Source organism: Erinaceus europaeus, chromosome 13, assembly GCF_950295315.1.
Source record: "Erinaceus europaeus chromosome 13, mEriEur2.1, whole genome shotgun sequence".
Lineage (NCBI taxonomy): Eukaryota > Metazoa > Chordata > Mammalia > Eulipotyphla > Erinaceidae > Erinaceus > Erinaceus europaeus.
This window is the reverse complement of record NC_080174.1, coordinates 92,108,245-92,129,203: the sequence shown is the minus strand read 5'-3', so window position 1 is coordinate 92,129,203 and position 20,959 is coordinate 92,108,245. Positions and strand designations below refer to the sequence as shown.

General features: G+C 52.7%; 1 protein-coding gene across 1 annotated transcript; it reads left to right on the top strand.

Moving 5' to 3' along the window:
• The first annotated feature begins 3,070 nt into the window (after positions 1 to 3,070).
• AGTRAP (angiotensin II receptor associated protein) lies at positions 3,071 to 16,696 on the top strand. Its single transcript, XM_016192539.2, has 5 exons — positions 3,071 to 3,167; positions 10,989 to 11,023; positions 14,030 to 14,135; positions 14,423 to 14,618; positions 16,074 to 16,696. Exons 1-5 carry the CDS (start codon positions 3,141 to 3,143, stop codon positions 16,187 to 16,189), a joined length of 480 nt encoding a protein of 159 aa, XP_016048025.1. The 5' UTR covers positions 3,071 to 3,140; the 3' UTR covers positions 16,190 to 16,696.
• The last annotated feature ends 4,263 nt before the right edge of the window (positions 16,697 to 20,959 follow it).

Sequence of the window (20,959 nt, the reverse complement as noted above, 5' to 3'; positions counted from 1 at the left end):
AGGGGGAAAGCTTTGTGAGTGGTGAAGCAGTTCTGCAGGTGTCCCTCCTTGTTCTCTATCTCCCCCAACCTCTGAATTTCTGGCTATCTCTATCCAATAAAGATGATAATAAGAAATATTCTAAATGGAGGGGTCAAATGGTAGCGCGGCGGGTTAAACACAAGGACCAGCGTAAGGATAACAATAATGACAACAACAACAAGAACAACAAAATGGGAAAAATGGCCTCCAGGAGCAGTGGATTCGTAGTACAGTCACTGAGCCCCAGCAATAACCCAAGAGACAAAAAAAAAAAAAAAAACCCACAAAATAAAATATAAATAATGTTCTAAATGCTCGGTTCTGTACTGAGCACTTTAACCTTGTGAACGATACTGCCCTTGACCAAACCTGATGCTCTGCTATGTGTCCCTGGTCCTTGCCATGCCTGCACAATGTGCTTAAAGAACTTTAGGGATAACCCCTCACCTGCCTCCTTGACACCCAGGCACTCACCATCCCAAACCAAGTTCCTGACCCTCCTTGGGCTGCCATGGGAAGACATCTGTCAGGTCAGCTCAGCAGCCACTACCCTTGAATGCTCTTGGTAGTTTTCCCCATGCAGACCCCTCGCCCTGTGTCTCAGTTACAAGTCCCCACTCATCTTTGCTTTATCCAGAACTGAGCTTTATTCCTCTCCCCTACTGCTACTGTAACAGTCGTGAATACAATCTCCCTTGCCCTTTTTTTGTTTTTGTTTCTTAATATTATATTTATTTATTAATAAGGAGAGGAGAGGGGAAGAAAGAGAGAGAACTAGGTAGCACTCTGGCACGTGCTACTAGGGATCAAACTCAGGACCTCATGCTTGAGAGTTCAACATTTTATCTACTACGCCACTCCCGGACCACTTCCTTGCCTTTATTATTATTATTATTATTATCTTTATTTATTGGATAGAGACAGAAACCGAGAGGGAAGGGGGAGTTAGAGAGGGAGTGAGACAGAGAGACACCTGCAGCCCTGCTTCACCACTTGCGAAGCTTTCCCTCTGCAGGTGGGGACCAGGGGCTTGAACCCAGGTCCTTGTGCACTGTAACCAGTGCGCTCAACCAGGTGCGCCACCACCCGGCCCCTTCCTTGCCTTTTTAAAAAATATTTATTTATTTATTTATTTATTTATTTATTTATTCCCTTTTGTTGTCCTAGTTGTTTTATTGTTGTTTTATTGTTGTCGTCATTGTTGGATAGGACAGAGAGAAATGGAGAGAGGAGGGGAAGACAGAGAGAGGAAGAGAAAGATAGACATCTACAGACCTGCTTCACCGCCTGTGAAGCGATGCCCCTGTAGGTGGGGAGCCAGGGGCTTGAACCGGGATCCTTAGCCAGTCCTTGCGCTTTGCGCCACGTGCACTTAACCCGCTGCGCTACCGCCTGACTCCCCTTCCTTGCCTTTTTTAACATGTATCAGAAGAAGTGTCTTCTTAATAATGAATGAGATCATCTATCCTCACAAGGGTCCCAAGAGGTAGGTATTGTGTTGAATAAATAGCTCCACTTTCCCCTTGGAAGGAGGGAGGTGAGAGGGCCCCTAGTAGAAGGAACACCAGCTGTTGTTACTTACAGCTGCAGATCATTCTCCAAGCTGCAGTGGCCTCATCAGTGTCTCCACCACACCAGGCACTGGGATACCAAGCCAGCAAGATATTGCACATTATATATATATATGGAGAGAGAGAGAGATGGGGGGAGAGAGAGATGGAGAGAAGGGGGGAGAGAAAGGGAATGGGGTAGCACAGAAGGTTAAGTGCACGTGGTGTGAAGTGCAAGCACCAGCATAAGGATCCCAATTCAAGGCCCCAGCTCCCCACCTACAGGGGAGTCGCTTCACAGGCAGTGAAGCAGGTCTGCAGGTGTTTGTCTTTCTCCCCCTCCCTCTGTCTTTCCCTCCTCTCTCCATTTCTCTCTGTCCTGTCTAACAATGATGATAACAACAACAACTACAACAACAATAAAAAAAAAACAAGGGTAACAAAAAGGAAAATAAATTAAAAAATATATAAGTATTCTTTAAAAAAAACATATTTTAAGGGCTGGGTGTTGGTGCACCTGGTTGGTTATAATGTTACAATGTGCAAGGAACCAGGTTCAAGCTCCTGGTCCCTACCTGCGGGGGAAAGCTTCACAAGTGGTAAAGCAGGGCTGCAGGTGTCTGTCTCTCTGCCTTCCCCCTCCTCTCAATTTCTGGCTGTCTCTATCCAATAAATAAAGATAATACTTTTTTTTTAATTTGCCTTTTAAAAGATATATTAATGAAAGAGAGACACAGAACGAAAAATACAGAGAGAAAAACCCGAGTCCTATTCAACTCTAGCTGATGGTGATGCTGGGGACTGAACCTGAGACCTCAAAGTCTTAGGCAGGAGAATCTTTTTGCAGAACCATGCTGCAAAAACCATGAAGCTGTTTCCCCAGTCCAATACTGCACTTTAAAAAAATTTTACTTTGGGGAGTTGGGCAGTAGCACAGCGGGTTAAGAGCACGTGGCGCACAGCACAAGAACAGGCGTAAAGATCCTAGTTCGAGCCCCGGGCTCCCCACCTGCAGGGGAGTCGCTTCACAGGCGGTGAAGCAGGTCTGCAGGTGTCTGTCATTCTCTCCCCCTCTCTGTCTTCCCCTCCTCTCTCCATTTCTCTCTGTCCTATCCAACAACAAAAACATCAATAACAACAATAATAACTACAATAGTAGAAAAAAAACCAAGGACAGCAAAAGGGAATAAATAAGTAAATACTTTAAAAAATTACTTTAAAATTGGATAGAAACAGAAGTTAAAGGGGAAAGGGGGAGATAGAGGAAGACACCTGCAGCCTTCATGAAGCTTTCCCCCTGAAGCTGGGACCAGGGGCTTGAACCCGAGTCCCTGCACACTCAAGTGTGCGCGCTTAACCGGGAGCACCATCGCCTGGGCCCCCCCAAACTGCGCTTTTTTACAACCGGAAACCAGCAGCCTCCATCTCCAGGGCTGGGTACCGGGTGGAGGCGGGTCCACGCCGTCTCCTAGCAACGCGCGGCGGTCACGTGTTCGGCTCACGTGTCCCGGAGGCGGGGCCGGTCAGTGTCCCGAGCGGTGAGTCCCGGAGTCCCGGCTGCTGGTCGCGATGGAGCTGCCGGCCGTGAGCCTCAAGGTGGCCGGGCGGGCAGGGGGTTGCGCGGGACGGCCCCAGGGCGCTGGGCGTCTGCTTTTGGGAAATGGAGGGTCCCAGAGGTGACAGGGCGGACAGAGGGGTGGCGGGGAGGGAGGGTGGACAGACCAACCGGGGAAGAGGTGGACAGACGGACACACAGACATGGTTTGCAGAGGAGCCCAGGGAAGCTCAAGAGTTTGCTGGGAAGCCGTAGGGGCGGGTGGGGGCCCTTCCCGGAACTTGACCCCCCCTTCCCCCCTTACACACACCCCCACCTGCCAGCCCTCCGCACAGGTGATCCTTAGGCCTGGGCGCCCACAAGCCCCCGGGCGAGAGGGGCGGGGCGGGGCCACTCCGCGGGTTCGGGCCTGGAGGGGGGTGTGTGGGGGGGTAAACCTCTTCTTCACCCAGACACAGGTGCCACCCTGTGCTCAGTCCGGCTCAGGACACCTGAGGTTCCCCGGATGAATGCTTTTTCCAAAGTTTATCAAAATACAGCCACTTTGTTAAAAAAAGAAAAGAAAAGAAAAAGAAACAAGCAAAACAAAAATCCCTCCAATAGAGGTGACTTTACAGCAGAAACCCCCAGCTCCGAGCAGTTGAGAAAGCACGGCGGGACTTCCTGGGTGTCTTCATTTCCTGAGCTCTGGGCTCCTGGGGGTGCCCTCTGCGCCTCTTCTTCTTTCTGCCCGCCTCCGCTGCCCTCGGCTCTGTCTGGCTCTGGTCCGGGGGGTCTGCGCCTGGCACTACGCCTGCCATCTGGGGGTCTGCTGCTGTCCCTTATAAGACTGTCCCCGGATGGCCTTGTGTTCGCAAGTGACAAAGCCCCGAGCGCCTTGCCACCGGGTAGTAGAGACCTAAAGAAGCCGGCGACAGCACCACAGCACAGAATCCACGCGTGGATTGCTGGCCGTGGCCTGTGCTGTGACTTCTCTTAGTGATTCCCTTGAGCACGAAGTCCCCATTGCACAGCTGTGTGGAGCAGTTGGGTTGGGTGGGACGTTTATCTGGGAAGAAAGGTGCCAGAGGGCATCTGGCATTTGTTGGCATCACTACTCTGCCCTTCCTTACAGAGCACAAGGCCCCCGGTTCAAGCCCCTGGTCCTTGACGAGTGGTGAAGTAGGCCTGCAGGTGTTTCTCTGTTTCTCTCCCTCTCTATCTCTCCCCTTCCCCCCTCTCAATTTCTCTCTGTCTCTATCCAATACTAAATAAATAAAAATATTTAAAATAAAATAAAAAGTATAAATCCATACTCTAGTCCTTGCAGTGTGGGCATAAGGTCAGCTATCTTCTGACCCATTAGGGAGCTACAGAAAGCAGTGGCTAGGAAGGGCCTGCAAAGCAGCCCACCTGGATAGGGTGGCATCTTCCAGTGTGCCAGGCTCCAGCCAGACCCCAACACATTAGGGGAAGCTTTGGTGCTATGGTTTCTTGCCCTCCTTTCCTCTTCTCTCCTTCCCCTCCTCTCTTTCCTCCCCTTCCCCTCCTCCTCCATCTCTCTCTCTCTCCCCCTCCCCCTTCTCTGAAAGACTCAGTCCAGAATGGGGGGGGGGGGTCAGGTTAGGATCAAAGGTGCAGGACTAGAGAAATTAGAGAGCTCTCATTCTTTGGGTTTCTGTGATCTGAATCCCAAATGTCTCCTGAGAGAGTTGTCATCATTTTACAGATGAACAGACTCCAGCCCAGATCAGAGAAGCAACTTGCCAAGGTCCCAAGGGGATTAAGTGTCCTCCTCCTCCACCACCACCACCCCCAGGCTTCAAAGCCATGTCCTTTGTTATTCTGCTTAGCTGGGGTTAACCTCTGCCTTGACCACATAAGTGCCCTGGGAGGACTTGGTCCATTTGACACTAACGCTCAGCAATTTATGGACTTTGCTGGCCGAGGTGGTACCTGTGCTGGTTCTCTGTGCTCAGAATGCAGCAGCTTGTCTTTCCCTTTACTTGGGGAGTAGCATCCCACGTGTCCGTGGGTTGTACCTGCCATGAGTAAGTGCCAGAAGCTTTGAGGGATTGGGGTTGCCAGGAAACATACAGGACGTCTGGCTGAATTTCAGTTTCATTTCAAAGGTGATTTTTGTTAAGTATATCCCTGGCTACATGTGCGACATATAACAGCTTGTCGTAATGACCAGAAATCCAGACCTAAAGAGCATTTTATGTTTTTTGCTGTAAAATCCTTCTGTCCCAAGGAGCCAGCTGTTCACAGGCACGCACTTGGTGTGCTCTGATGTTCACACCCAAAGGCTTGGTTATGAAGCAGCACAGAATCCACGTTTGGATTACTAGACATGCCATGCTGTGGTTTTGGGGGTGGGGTGGGAGGCAGCTTCTCCTTAATCACATTTGCTGGAGCAGAGCTTCCATTCCATGGCTGTTTGGAGCAACGGACTTGGGTGGAATCTTTAGCTATGAAGATCTTTAGTTCAGGGGGCCGGTGAAATAGCTCACCTGGCTAGTGTGCTTGCCTACGTTACAGGGTCAAGCCCAGCCCCCACTGCATTGAAGGAAACTTTGGTGCTGTGGTCTTGGGGTCCTCCTTTCTCTCTCTTTCTGCTCCTGCTTCTCTGCCTCAAGAAAGAAAAAGAAGGAAAGAGAGAAAGAAACTAGCTTAGTCTGGGAATTGGCACCCCGGTACCCATTGTCCTCCACCTCATCCCATGTACTCTGGGTGCCTGCTTGTGCCCAGCCCAGCCAGAAGGGCAGTGGCTCCAGGTGAGAGGAAAGCTGTCCCAAAGGGTGGCCAGTCCTCTGCTAAACCCCAGGACATGAGCAGTAGTGATGTTGTGACAAACTTTTTTTAAAAATGTATTTATTTTGGACAAAGAGAGAGGAATTGGGGGGGGGAGGGAGAGAGAAAGAAAGACACCCACAGACCTGCTTCCTCTTTGCAGGTGGGGAGCAGGGGCTTGAACTGGGGTCCTTGTGCACTGTAATGTGTGTCGTCTCTCCCGAAGAAATCAGCACCTGGCCACTGTGACAAGCTTAGGATGGACCAGCCTTGGCCCTGTGAGGTCTGAAGAGCAGTGGCCCCTGGGAGTGTAGGAGACGGTGTGTCACAGGGGCCAGAACTCAGAAAGCCAAGTCCTCACTGTCATAACAGAGACAGAGGCGTGCTGAGGGTTAGTGACCAGATAGGTGCCATATCTCGGTCACCTCTCCACCTCCCTGAACCACACAGAGACGCCACGAAACAGATGTTCCCGCCTCCACTTTGCAGGAGGTGGTAGAATTCCTGGGAAATCTTGAGGCTTTGTCTAAACTCCGTCTGGGAACCAGAGTCAGGTCTTCCTGTTGGCTTCAGTCCCCATGCGTTTACCCAACTAACTAGTGTTGACTAGCAGCCCTGGTTCATTTCCTTTAGCCCCAGCCTCCCTGGGGGTTGGGGACAGGGCAAGGGGGGGGGGATCTTCCTGCCTTGTGTCATAGGTTGCCAAGGACCTGCACTGCCCCGGGAGGATTACAGTCCTTGTGTCGAGCTCTGTGTTGGCTGTGGGTCTGTCAACCTGTCCGAGGTGTGCCCTCCCCTAGTGGCAAACCACTTGGTCTCCCCTTGGTCTTTCTTCTCCACTTAAACCCTTCCTTTGGGCCTTCCAGTGCCCAAGAGTGCAGCACAGTGGACAGAGCACAAGCCTTGGGGGCTAGAGAGATGGGAGTTCAAGGCCATGCTTTGCAGCTCACGAGTTGCAGGGCCTCGAGCAGGAAGCTCTCTTGAGTGTCTTCTCTGTAAAATGAAGGTAAAAATAGGCCGGACTCAGGGTGATAAAGAGGGAGCCAGGGTTCCAAGTGGTGGTACAGCATTTCTCTCAAGAGCAGAGTTAAAGGCTCAAGACCAGATAGACTGAGCGGGCTGTGTTGTGTATGAACGTGACGGTTCAGGCCAGTCAAGCTCATCTCTCCAGGCCCGAGTTTCTCTCTAACTTGAAACAAGTTGCCAGGGTGACCCGGGCCAAGTGTTCAGGTCAGTGTAGACAGCTGGCAGGCTGGACCTCGCCTGTAGCGGGAGTTGAGGGTGTTGGTGTCAGTGTAGGATGCCTGCCCCCGTGGCGAGGGCCTGAATAGGGTGGCCAGCCAGATGCCCGACTCTGCAGTCCACATCCTGGCCCCGCGGGGCATAGGACCCATGTCCTCTGCTCCACTGCACAGAGCAGGATCCTGAAACTCCACCTCAAAGGGTACCCCACCCAGACCAGATCCAAGCCCTAGTCCAGCATCCCACAAGCCCCTGCTGACTGGACCCAGTTGCCCTCCCGCCCCCTCCCTGGCCTTCTGACACAGTGGTGCACACCAGGAGGAGAGAGCTGGTCAACCCCTTGGCCAAGCACTGCAGAGCCCAAGAGTCGGCACTTTCTTTGCAGCCAGAAAAGGCCAGCTGCTTGGACCCCTTCCTGCCCTGCCTTTTGACTCAGCTCCCTTCTCCGCTTCCAGCTGCTACCTGAGAATCTGTGTCCCTCAACTGGGAGCCTGCAGGCCGTTAGTTCTTTTGAGATGAGTCACTGTTGCCTCCTCCCCTGCACTGACAGGAAGGGCAGGGCAGGGTCAGTTGGACTCCATTTCTTTTTTTTTTTTTTAATTTATTTCTTTATTGGGGAATTAATGTTTTACATTCAACAGTAAATACAATAGTTTGTACATAGATAACATTCCGCAGTTTCCCATTTAACAATATAACCCCCACTATGTCATTTATCATCCTTCATGGACCTGTATTCTCCCCTTCTTTAGGAAACTTTCAGGACATTAACCTTGGGCCTGTGTGGGTGCACCCTTCCATGACAAGGACTGAAAAAGTGAGAACAAGAAGACTTAGTCTCTCTGTTTAAGATGGAGACAGGAAAGGGGGGAGGGAGGAGGAGGAGGAGGAAGAGAAGAAAGGAGAGGGGAGAGGGAGAGAGAAAAACAGCACTGGAGCTTCTTCCTTCATTGTAGTGGGGCTGGGTTTGAACCTGGGCTTTGCAAACGGCAAAGCAGCCCACAGTCCAGGTGTGATCTGTTTCCTCAGCCCCAGGCTTAGTCTTCTGTGGGTTTCTTTTCCAAAGGCTCAAGAGACGTCACCTGGGGCTGGGGGGATGGTAGGGTGGTTCTGCAAAAGAATTTTATGCCAGAGGCTCCAAGGTCATAGGTTCAGTCCCCAGCACCACCATAAGCCAAAGCTGAGCAGTGTTCTGGTCTTTCTCTCTGAATATCTGTATCTGTCTCCCTCTATCTCATTAAAACAAAAGAAATAAAATGGAGAGAGAGAGAGAGAAGCGACCTGAATCTCTAAGTATCTCTGAAATGCAGGTGTTGCCCTGCCATGGGGTCAGCTTGTCCTTTGGGGGAATTACGCTCCAGAGAGCCAGTGGCCTCAGCCAAGTGTGAGCTCCAGCCAGAGACATCTCGTGAATTACAGTGATTTCTCTGTGGGCTTCTCTGCCGGTGTGCTGCCCTCCTGTGTCTCAGCCCGTCATCTTGTCATGGTAGAGAGGGCCTCACAGGGCCAAGGAATGGGAGCACCTACGTACTAAAGGCCTGTAGCCCGTGCTGTCTCCACGTGGGGACCAGAGCACCAGGAAAGGAAGATGGTTTCTGAAACCCAAGTCCGCTGTGGGGAGGGTTCGGTGTTGTTTTTGGGAAGACAGTGGCGGTAGGAGCCGTGCCTCCCCTGCACCTGTTGGCCTGGAAGCCAGACACCAGGGCCGGTGTGACTGGCTGACCACGTCCTGCAGCCTTTGGCAGGTCCCCTCCCCTCTGTGGGCAGGGCTTCCTGTCAGCCACAGGGATGTGGTTGCATTAGAAGATAAAGATCCGACTTCTTCCTCCACGACTCCCTCCTCCAGCAGCTTCTCATCCCTCTGCCCACTTGCCTTTTCCAGAATGTTCTATGGTCACATCTGACCCCAGCCGTTGCTCAGAATGCTCTTCCTCCCCCACTGCCCCCAGGCAGAGCCGTGCTCAAGGCTCAGGTTGCCTGACTTGCCGCCCCCTCTGCTGTCGTCCTCAGGGCAAAGGCTGCTCCCCCTGCTGCAGCCTCCTCCCAGGCTGCCCAGCTCCCTGGAACTCCCATCCTGAGCAGCCAGGGCTTCCCCACTAGTGGGGTATGCCACCTATCTGCTCACCATGAAAGGGGTGCAAACAGGTGACAGGCATGCCACCCAGACTGTAAATGTTGGGGCTGGGCGGTGGTGCACCCAGTTAGGCACACACATTACCAAACGTAAGGACCCAGTTTCGAACCCCCACTCCTCACCTGCACAGATAATAGCTTCATGATAATAGCTATGTTTTGTTATGCCCAGAAGTTCCAGTCCCGATCTCACACAAAGAAGACCAGAATCACATGCAATAGCAAGAGCCTCGATTAGGAAGCTTAAGCTTAGGCCACCGACACCCTTCCAAGCAAGGGGAGAGTCTGCGACCTCGATCACTTCTCGTTCCACTTTTTTATAGTTATCACAGGGTGGGCACAGGTGGAAATATCCACACGGAACAAGGAACAATTGGCTTCGGGTCAACAGCTTCTCTCAATATTCGGGGCCCCCCTCCAACCCCATATTCCCCCCCTTGTCTTTTTGTAACTTTTAGGGCCCAATCTTGGGCCAATCTCTGTTTCTGACTACTGTCCCAGTATCAATGGGGCGTGAGGAGTAGTAGCAGCAGGAACAAAGATTAGAGTCACCAGGAGAGAAAGAGTCTGCAGAGTCACGAGCAGACCAATCGGAGCTTGAGCGGGTGTTTGGGAACAGACTTGAGTTGCCATCTGGTCTTGAACTCTTCTGTCTCTGCTGCACAGACGTGAGAGTGGTGGATCCACGGGCCGATACCATCCACCTTCAGGGCCATGGGGGTGGCTAAGATGACAGTATATGGTCCTTTCCACTGGGGCTCGAGTGTCTCTTTTTGGTGGCGTCTTACCAAGACTGAGTCTCTGGGCTGGTAGGGATGAGGGTCTGGAGGGGGTGCAGCTTCATATATTGCTCTCAGTCTCGGCCACACACGCTTTTGGACTTGAGCTATTATCTGTAAAGACTTCATGAGCGGTGAAGCAGGTCTGTAGGTGTCTGTCTTTCTCTCTCCCTCTCTACCTCTCCCTCCCATCTCAATTTCTATCCTATATGATGATAATAATAATGACAACCCTGCTAGAAAAGATAAAAAGGGGCCGAGTGGTGGCTCACCTGGTTGAGTGCATATGTTATAATGCACAAGGACTCGGGTTCGAGCTCCCGGTCCCCACCTGTAGGGGGATAGCTTTGCAAGTGGTGAAGCAGGGCTGCTGGTGTCTGTCTGTCCTTCTCTATCACCCCTTTCCCCTTGATTTCTGGCTGTCTCTATCCAATAAATAAATAAATAAAGATAATACAAAAATTTTTTAAGAGAGAGAGAGAGAGAGAGAGAGAAAGACACCTGCAGCCCTGCTTCACCTCTTGTGACGCTTTCCCCTTGCAGGTGGGGACCAGGGCTTGAACCTAGGTCCTTGTGCGCTATGATGTGGGCGTTCAACCAGGTGCGCCACCACTCAGCCCCACTCTTTGTCTATCTGGATGGAGATCCTCCTTGCAGAGCAGTTTTCAGGGCTGCCCCTCTGTGGACTCGGGAAGGAGTCCATGCTCTGGGCACTGCCCCTGGCATCTGCCCTGCCTCCTCCAGGCCATTTCCCACCAGGGTCTGTCTGATGCCAGGGCAGGTCCTGGGCTCCTCAGAGAGGCCGCTGCCTTTGGAAGCAGCTCCCAGCCAGGCTGTTGCTCTTTCCAACAGACACTGTGAAGTCCTTTGGGGTGTGAGAGGTGGGGGGCTTATTCACAGACCTCCTCTCACCTCCTCTCTTGTCTTGTGCCACAGACGATTCTCCTGGTTCACTGGCTGCTGACAATCTGGTGAGTGACCCTGAGGATCTCAGTTCAGGGTGTCCACCTGCCTCCCAGGATCAGGGATCTGGCTCCTCCCTTCCTTCTTTCCTTCCTTCCTTCATTCATTCATTTCTTTCTTCCTTTTTTTCTTTTTCTCTAGAGCAATGCTCAACTCTGGCTTATGGTAGCACGGGGGGATTGAACCTGGGACTTTGGAGCCTCAGGCATGAGGATTTCTTAACTGTTACGCTATCTCCCCCTCCCTGGGGTCTGGTTTCTTTTGAGGCCTCCTAGGTGTTGTCCACATGCCTTGCGGTCAGTGCCCAGGCTAAACACCTCTGTCCAGTGTGTCAGCAGCAGACCCCCCCACGCCAAGATTGTTGGGGGCCCAGGCCATGGGGGGGAATGGTTATAGTGAGCCCTGAGAGGCCCATGCTATTGCTGTTGCTGCCACTGCCTGGGCCCCTGGGGCTGGGCACAGCTTCTCTCCTTTACAGAGGGTGCTGGGTCCCCTCTTGCCACTGGAGGGTCGACGCCAGGTGAGCTGTGTGTGACCTGGGCTCAGTCCCAACCTACTTTCTCAAACATAAATTGGGAGCATTACTGGCCCAGCCTTGCTGTGAATGACGTGCACAGTGACAGTCATGGGGAATGTCTTGAGAAGCAAGGACAGGAGGAAGCAGTCCCCCCACCCGGCTCTCTGGGACTTCAAGGATTTGGTGGGCAGGAGGGTGGCCCTTTGAGCCAGGCTTCCTGGAGTGGCCCAAGCCTCACCCTTTTGCAGATGTTTGACTCTGGGCAAGTTGCTTCACCTATTGCTGCCTCCGTCCCTCTTTTATAAAATGGAACTAAAAAAAAAATTAGGGGACCGGGTTAAGCACACATATTACAAAGCACAGAGATCCACACAAGGATCCCGGCTCCCCAACTGCAGGGGTGTCGCTGCACAAGCAATGAAGCAGGTCTCCAGGTATCTTTCTCTCCCCCTCTCTGTCTTCCCCACCTTTCTGTCCTATACAACAGCAACAGCTATAACAATAACAACTACAACAAGGGCAACAAAATGGGCAAAATGGCCGCCAGGAGCAGTGGATTCATAGTGCAGGCACCAAGCCCCAGCAATAACCCTGGAGGCAAAAAAAATTCATTTTTATTTTTATTTATTATTGGATAGACAGCCAGAAATCAAGAAGGAAGGGGGAGATAAAGAGGGAAAGAGACAGAGATACCTTCAGCCCTGTTTCACCACTCATAAATCTTTCCTGCTATAAATGGGGACCAAGGCCTTGAACCTGGGTCCTTGCATGTTGTAACATGTGTGCTCAACCAGGTGTGCCACCACCCAGCCCCTAAAATCATGAATCACAGTAGAGCCTCCTTTGTGCAAATGCATGAAGTCTGCTAATCTAAAGCCCTTGTGACTGTCCAGGTAATAGTGAGGGCTTGTATGACTTAGAAGTAGGTTAGAATTGTTTGACAAGCAACCGAATCAGTAAACATATCAGTAGTACTTTTTTAAAAATGAGATAGTTTGGCGTATTGCTCCAAAGTAAAAGACTCGAGGGTGGGGTTTGGGGGAGAATTCAAGTCTTGGTACATGAGGGCAGAGGAGGACCTAGTGGAGGTTGTGTTTGTGGAAAACTGAGAAATGTTACAAACTACTGTATTTACTGTTGACTGTAAACCATTAATCCCCCAATAAAGAAATTAAAAAAGAAAAAGACGTGAGATAGAGCAGGAATGTGCTAGCAAGTAGGAGGGTGGCACTTAAAACTGGGTAGTTCTGGGGGGCAGGTGGCAGCACACCTGGTTAACTGCACATATTGCCAAGCTCAGGGACCCTGGTTCAGTCCCGCTCCCTACCTGCAGGGGGCTCCTCTTTACAAGTGGTGAAGAAGGTCTGCAGGTGTCTGTCTTTCTCTCCCTATCTCTCCATCCTCTCTCAATTTCTCTCTGTCCTATCTAATTAAATAAATAAATGAATAAATAAGAAAAAAAATAGGGCCGGGTGGTGACACACCTGGTTGAGCGCACATGTTACAGTGCCCAAGGATCCTGGTTCGAGCCCCCAGTCCCCACCAACAGGGGGAAAGCTTCACAAATGCTGAAGCAGGACTGCAGGTGTCTCTCTGTCTCTCCCCTCTCCATTTCTGAATATCTCTATCCAATAAATAAATAAAGATAATTAAAAAATTAAAAAAAAACAGTAGGGCAGTCCCACGAAAGACTCATGCCTGAGGTTTCAAGGTCCCAGCTTCCGTCTCCAGCACCACCTGAAGCCAGAGCTGAGCAGAGCTGGTGAATAAGAATAGCAATGTGAAACAAAGTGGGTAGTCCGGAAGGAGTTCTGGATGGCACATTGAAGCTGAGGCTTCAATGACAGCAGGGGCTGAGCGTCCAGGTAGAGTGAAAGGCGTGGAGAGTAGCTGGGGCAGGGGTGGGACTGCGCCAGGACACTCAGGCCACGCGAGAGCATCTAGTTTATTCCAGACTGGAGGGTCTTCAGCAGGAGTTAATCACTCTGGTTCCATTCTGGCTGCTGTTCAGGGAATGCCCCAAGGGTTGTGCATGACACAGGAGGCTGTGGAGAGAACTGCCAGTAAGCCCACACTCCATGAGCCAGTGTGGAGCTGGCGGAATATGTGGAGGAGATGGAACCAATGGTGTGTGCCCACGTTTCCAGTGGGCAGCCTGATGGAAAAGAACTAGCTCGCTGAGGGCTTATCTCTGGGGGCCTTCAAGAGCCAGAGCCCTGGGTGCAGAGGGTGGACACCTGTGGAACTGTCGTATTATTATTGTTTATTATCTTTATTTGTTGGATAGAGACAGCCAGAAATCATGAGAGTAGGATGAAATAGAGATGGACAGAGAGACACCTGCAGCCCTGCTTCACCACTGGCACAGCTTTCCCCCTGCAGGTGGGGATGTGAGGCTCGAACCTGGGGCCCTGCACGTTGCAAGGTGTGCGTTCAACCAGGCGCCACCACTGCCCGGCCCCACTAGCCACTTTGACTCCAGTGTCTCTCCCCACAGGGGCTGCATTGTGTTCCAGGGCGCCTACGCCTGGGCCAACTTCACCATCTTGGCCTTGGGCGTGTGGGCCACGGCGCAGCGGGATTCTGTAGATGCCATAAGCATGGTGAGCTGGGCGCTGGGGCCTGCACCGCCAGGCGCCGGCTTCAGGGTAGGCCCTGCTTTGCCTGCCGGAAACCAAGCCTGTGCCCCTGTAGCCTCCAAGGTGACAGCAGGCTGGGGGGCGGGGGCAGCTGCGGGGGTACCTGTCTGCTCCGTCCTGTTTCCCAGTAAGTCTTAAGGCCACAATTCGAGCTTCCAGTCGGTGGGGAGGGGAGGATGGGCTGGGACTCTGAGGACACGTGCTGATCCTGGGCCCTGCGCCCACCCCACCACCCCCCCCCCGTCTTGCAGTTTCTGGGTGGCCTGGCGACCACCATCTTCCTGGACATCGTCCACATCAGCATCTTCTACCCTCAGAGCAGCCTCACGGACACAGGCCGCTTCAGCGCAGGCATGGCCATCCTCAGCCTCCTCCTGAAGCCCTTCTCTTGCTGCCTCGTCTACCACATGTACCGGGAGCGTGGGGGCGAGCTCCCTCTGCACACCGGTGAGGCCCCTGCCGTTCAGCTTCCTGACACCCTTGCTGGCTGTTCCCTCTTTCCTCCTCCCCGGGAGAGGAGGCCCACCATGGGCCAGGTCCCCGACTCTCCTCACTGGCCGCCCACCGAGCAGGGAGGGCCATGGCTAGGGTGCCCAGCCTGGATGCTGCCTGTCCCCACCTGGGGTGGCACTGCCCCCAGCGTTCGGCTGAGCACAGTTGGCACATATGGCTCCACGGGGATTAGGTGTGGTAGGGGCAGCTCGCGGCCATCTGCTGGCACTCCAGGGCCCACTTGTCCACTCTGCCCCTGAGGCTCTCTCCTGCCCCCTGGGACCTGGGTGGCTGAGGGAGAGTGGTGGTACCGGCATGGGCTGGGGGAGCAGCAGCTCAAGACGGCTCTGACCTGGGGGTGCTTCCCACACTGGCTGGTTCTCTCACCTCTGCCCCCACTTGCCCTCTCTGACCTGGGCACATGCCTGCCTCATGGTGGCCAGGCCCTACGCTCTCAGAGCCCCTGGGCCTCACCTTTAACTCCTGAGAAGAGCGCCCCATGACACAGCCTTTGGGGGAGCAGCTGGACCTCAGGCAGGGGCTCTGGGAATGGCCTCCCGTCAGGGGGCCTTGGTCTTGTTTAGAACACAGGTGTCTGTCCTCAGGGTAGACATGCAGGGCAAGGCTGGGAGGGAGGCCCCTCTGCCTGGCCTCAGCTCTTGGGTCTCTGCAGCTGTTGGCTGCCAGCTTGGGGGGACTTTTGGTTCCGGCAGTACAGTGGCTGGGGGCTGAGCTCCGGGGTCCAGGGCGGGTGTCCCTCAGCCCAGAGTCCCTAGGACATGGTGCTGAGGCACAGCAACTAGGAGTGCAGCCCTCAGCATCATGCCACCTGACTTTGGGTCTCAGTGCCTCGGCTTTAAGCTTTGTGACCCCCCCAAAATAATCAGCTCATCTCTGCCCTCAGTCTCCTTGTCTGTAAACCGGGGTGCAGAGGGAGTGCCTGTCTAGGAGCGACTCAGGGAGAATTGTGGGAATGTCGTGATGTCACCGCTCTGGGCCCCCAGCCCTGGCTCCCCGCTCTGCCCTCCTGGTGGGGCACGGGGTGCACCTCGGTTTAGATGCAGGGAAGTTCTCGCCTTCCACTTTTGTTTTTAAATATTTATTTTTTTATTCCCTTTTTTGTTGCCCTTGTTGTTTTTTATTGTTGTAGTTATTATTGTTGTTACTGATGTCGTCGTTGTTAGATAGGACAGAGAGAAATGGAGAGAGAAGGGGAAGACAGAGAGGGGGAGAGAAAGACAGACACCTGCAGACCTGCTTCACTGCTTGTGAAGTGACTCCCCTGCAGGTGGGGAGCTGGGGGGCTTGAACCGGGATCCTCACACCAGTCCTTGCGCTTTGTGCCACATGTGCTTAACCCGCCCGACTCCCACCTTCCACTTTTTCTTTCCCTCCTTCCCCCCACCACAGGTTTCCTTGGGGCTTCACAGGAGCACAGTGCCTACCAGAGGATTGACTCTCCAGAGGTTCCTGCAGACCCGTTTGCAGGCCAGGAGGGCAAAGGTCATGGCCCCCAGAGCTACTAGTGCCGACTTCACCAGAGTCCAGCACCCAGGCGTCAGACAGACTGTGGAGAAGTCAGACTCCATCCACGTGCCTTTCTTTGTGCCTTGGACATCATTCTGGGGGTGTTCTGGCCACCAGTGTGTCCACTCTCCTTCACCTCAGGGTTTGCCAGAAGCAGGTCTCAGGCACACTCCTGTCCCCAGCTCCCCAAGGCCTGCCAGGGCCATGCTGGCTCTTAGATGGGGACCTGGCTCCCTCTCCTCACCTCCAGCCTTCTGCTGCTCTGCACAGGTCCTGCCTGAGCTGGGCCGGTGAGGCCCCTGAGAATCAGTGAGATCTCTCACCCAGGCCTCCCACGGAGACATTCCAGGAGCTTTGCGTCCTGCTCCCCCAGGAAAGAGGCCTACAGGTTTCTCACTGACCTCAAAGTGGGTGTCTGGGAACCCCGGAGCCAGAGGCAGGCAGCATGTGCAGCCCCTGGGGCCCTCCTGACAGCCTTGGCATTAAAGCTGGGGGATTTCTCAACAGGGCTGTGTGCTGAGCCTGGTTAATCTCCCCACCCTGCTGGGACCTGGGCCTGACACTGCTGGGGAGGGGGAGGGGCAGCCACCAGGAATCCCTGGAGAGCCAGGGCTGAGGTAGGGCCTGACCTGCTGGGTTCGCCAGCTGTGGCCCCAGCATAGACAGGCACCACTGTGGAACGTGGTGGGGGACATTCACACACAGTTCAGGGGTCTGAGCCCTGCTCACTCACTGGCAGTGCACCCTCAGGTGCTGACACCCCTCTGGTTCAGGGAGACGCCATGAGTGCAGGACACACCCCCTCCCCCAGTGACAGCCATAGGCATAACCCCACTTCACTGGGAGGGGGCCGAGGGCTGAGCACTGGAGACCAAGCACCTGGCCCTTCCCTGACTCCGACCATCCCGGCTTGTCCCAGTACCCAGAGGTCAAGGCCTAGAACACACCCCCACCATCTACCCCTTCTCTCCTAGCAGGCGGAGGAGCTCCCACTGGAGAGCTGGAGGCTTCCATGTAAGGACGGAGGCCTGCTTTCCTCTGTCAGGAGGCCAGAGCCTCAAAAGAAGGCAGCCACAGACCCCCAGGAGGGAACCAACCCCAGCTGTAAAGAGCTGGGAATTCTGGGCCAGGAGAAAACACAGCGGTTGCACCCCAGACTTGCATCCCTGAGGCCCCAGTGGTCCCAGATTCAATCCCAGCACCACCGTAAGCCAGAGCTGAGCAGGGCCATTTCTCTTGCTCATGAAAGCAAAGACATCTTCGCATCAAAGAAAAGAAAACTGGGAACATGGTCCAGGAGGTAGCGCAGGGGATAGAGCATTAGATTCTCAACCGTGAAGTCCTGAGTTCAGTCCCCAGCAGCACGTGTACCAGTGATGTTTGATTCTTTCTCTCCATCTTCCTTTCTCAAGAATGAATAAATAAATTCTTAAAAAAAAAAAAAGTACTAGAAAGCTGGATCAGGGAAGAGAGTAACTCCCAAACCAGATCTTTTTTCCCCCAGGAAAAGTGTTAAATACCATTAACTATAAACCCCATCAATTTGATCTGGGGCCTATATCCAGTGCAAAGGACTGGGCCTTTCACTGAGTCAGGTGGGAATCTCTGGAGGGCTTTGAGCAGAGCCGACTATGGTCTGACTTCATGCTGAAAAGGTAAGTCAGTGGCTTGGGAGGGGAGGTGGGAGATAGGTGGTCGTCACATCAAACAGAACTGTGCACCTGCTAGCTGCAGCAAGGGAGGCCTCCAGGCTCTGCCCACTGCCACCGGGTGGTAGAGGTCATCTAAGGAGAGGACATTGCAGCCAGGGGCTAGAAGGTCACTGCTTCACGCACACTGACTCTGTGGCCACGTGGCCAGTGGTCTCTGCCTGCCGCTGATGGGTAACCTGTTCACACTGCTATTTATTCCACAGAGACAGAAATCAAGAGGGAGATAGAGTAAGAGAGAGAGGGTTGGGTGGTGGTACACCCAGTCCAGCACACATGGTATAATAAGGAGAGACCGATCGCCAGTGCCGCTTCACAGCTGGCGAAGCTGCCCTCCTGCAGTGGGAACCAAGGACTCGAACCCGGCTCCTTGCTCTTTATAGCACGCACACTCTAACATCTGCACTACCGTGTGGCTCAGTCTGCTCTCAGGCTGCAGTGCAAGGTCCCTCTCTGTCCCCATCCCTGAGGGGATAGGCATAGTGATGAGAGAGTCAGGGAGAGTCAGGCATCTGCCACACATCCTGAGTGCAGCTAAAAAGAACTCTGGACCTGAAGCTGGGAAAAACATTCCCACACAAGACCCCACGGTCAACACAGGCGCGTGGGCACTGAGCTTCCTATGAGGAAGTGTCCCCGCCCAATGCCCCTTGCTGTGTGGTCCTGTGACTTTAAAGGACTACATGCAGCACTGCCTCTCCTAGAACGGGAACTCTCGGGTGCATTCTGAAGGCAGAGCAGCGGGGTTTGCTGAAGGGACGGACTGGCAGGTGGGACTGAGTGGTGCGCACCTGGTAGAGGGAATGTGTTATAATGCCTGAGGACCCAGGTTCAAGTCCCTGGCTCCTACCTGCTAGGGCAAAGTTTCATGAGTCAGGAAGCTCTCTCTCTCTCTCTCTCTCTCTAAATAGAGAGAGATGTGCAGTAAGGGTTGCAGTATTTTGAGGCTGAGAGGCTGGAGGCTGGAGCCATAATTAAACAGGGAGAAGACTGGCAGTAAGACAAGGAAGTCAGTCTCCAATGGACCACACATGAGGGGATAGGGTTCTCCAGCCAAACCCCACCACCACACTATTCTATATTTATTTATGACTGGATAAGATGGAAAGAAATTGAGAGGGGAGGAGGAGATAGGGAGAGAGAGACAGAGACAAAGAAACACCCGCAGCCCTGCTTCACTACTCATGAAGCTTTCCCCCACAGGTGGGGACCAGGGGCTCAAACCTGGATTCTTGTGCCCTGTAATGTGAGCACTCAGCCAGGAGCACCACCACCTGACCAACTATCACACTTTTTTTAAAGACCAGAAAGACCAGTTGGAAACCAGTTTGGAGACTTATGAAAATGCTAGAAATGCTAAGAATGCCCCAGCAATTCTTCCCCTGTGGATATACCCAGAGGAAAAAAAGACTCTCATCTGAAAAGACCTATGTTCACCAATGTTCAGAGAAGCATGACTTGTAACAGCCCAAACTTGGAAGCAACCCATGTGTCCAACAACAGACAAGTGGCTACGATAGCCAAGGAATATTACTCAGCTGTTAAAATGATGGAGTCATCTCCTTTGATGTAGGCATGACTTAGGAAGAGAAGGCAGGATCATAGGAAAAATGGGCAAATATTAAAAATATAGATAGTTACAGAAATTATAGTCAACATCTGTGACCTTGGGAGAAGCACTGCAGTTTCCAATGGAGGGAGTGGGACACAGAACTCTGGGGGTGGGAATGGTGCAGAATTAGACCCCTGTTATCTCATAAGTTTGTAAATCAACATTAAATCACTAATAAAATAAAATTGAAAAGAAGCCTTCTCTTCTAGGAACAGAGAAGCAAGGTTGGGTTTGGTTTTTGTCATCATCTGGGCTTCACTGCTCCAGGCTGACTTTTTAAAAAAAAAAAGTTTTAAATTATCTTTATTTATTTATTGGCTAGAGAGAGCCAGAAATTGAGAGGAAGGGGGTGACAGAGAGGGAGTGAAACAGAAAGACCCTTGCAGCCCTGTTTCACCACTTGTGAAGCTTTCCCACTGCAGGTGGGTACCCGAGGTTCGAACCTGGGTCCTTGTGCATTGTAACATGTGCACTCAATCGGGTGCGCCACCACTCGCCGCCGCCCCCCCCCCCCCGCTGACTTTTTCAGTGGGGGATTGGTGGGGAAGAAGAGAGGAAAAAATACTACAGCACCATGTACCTCCAGTACTGGTGGGACTGATGTGAACCTGAGTCATGGCTACAGCAAAGCAGACAGTGTCCGGGAGAGCCCTCTTGCTGGCCAGAGAAGTTTTGTTATTGTTGCTCATGCTTTAGTCTTTGGGGTGCTGAACAGTTCTTGGCGGAGAGCACGGCATCTAGCATGCAAAGGCAGGGCCACAGAGGACCATATGTCACATGCAAAGGCCACAGAGGCCCACGTATGTCACCTCATTATGCTTTTTCATAAACTTCACATTCAGAAAACAGGTCCATGGGGGCCAGGTGGTGGCACACCTGGTTGAGAACACACATTACAGTGCACAGGGATCTGGGTTCAAGCCCCCAGTCCCCACCTGCAGGGGGAAAGCTTTGTGAGTGGTGAAGCAGGGCTGCAGGTGTCTCCCTCTCTCCCTCTCTACTACCTCCTTCCCTCTCAATTTCTGGCTGCTTCTATCCAATAAATAAATAAAGATAATAAAAATAAAAAAGAGAACAGGTCCATGCCCAGCCCCCAGGTGGAGGGCTTAGTATGCTAGAGCCTCCGGTACCCTGGTCACTTTTATTTAGGTCCTGACTGTGCACGTGACCGCTTGGTTCACTGGTTCTGGGGTTTGTGACCTTTGAAGAATGTTGACTGGTCAGACCAGTAGAGGAATTTATGGCTTAACTTGAAAAAAAAAAAAAGACAACTTGTGATAAGATTAGACCCTCCCCCCCACACACACACCCAGTTTCCCCTGAGATTAATGTAGGGGCTTTTAACTGGGTCAAGGTTTCTTCAGATGTCAGGGTTTTTTAGCTTCCAGAAACTGGACAAGTAATCAAAAAAGCCTCAGACAGACTGACAGGAGGAAAGTGGAGAGTGA

Excerpts from the sequence above, each read along its gene's own strand:
- AGTRAP (XM_016192539.2), top strand. The coding sequence starts at position 3,141 with ATGGAGCTGCCGGCCGTGAGCCTCAAG. Across the intron at positions 3,168-10,988 it reads TGCCGGCCGTGAGCCTCAAG|ACGATTCTCCTGGTTCACTG; the intron begins GTGGCCGGGCGG and ends CTTGTGCCACAG. Across the intron at positions 11,024-14,029 it reads CACTGGCTGCTGACAATCTG|GGGCTGCATTGTGTTCCAGG; the intron begins GTGAGTGACCCT and ends CTCTCCCCACAG.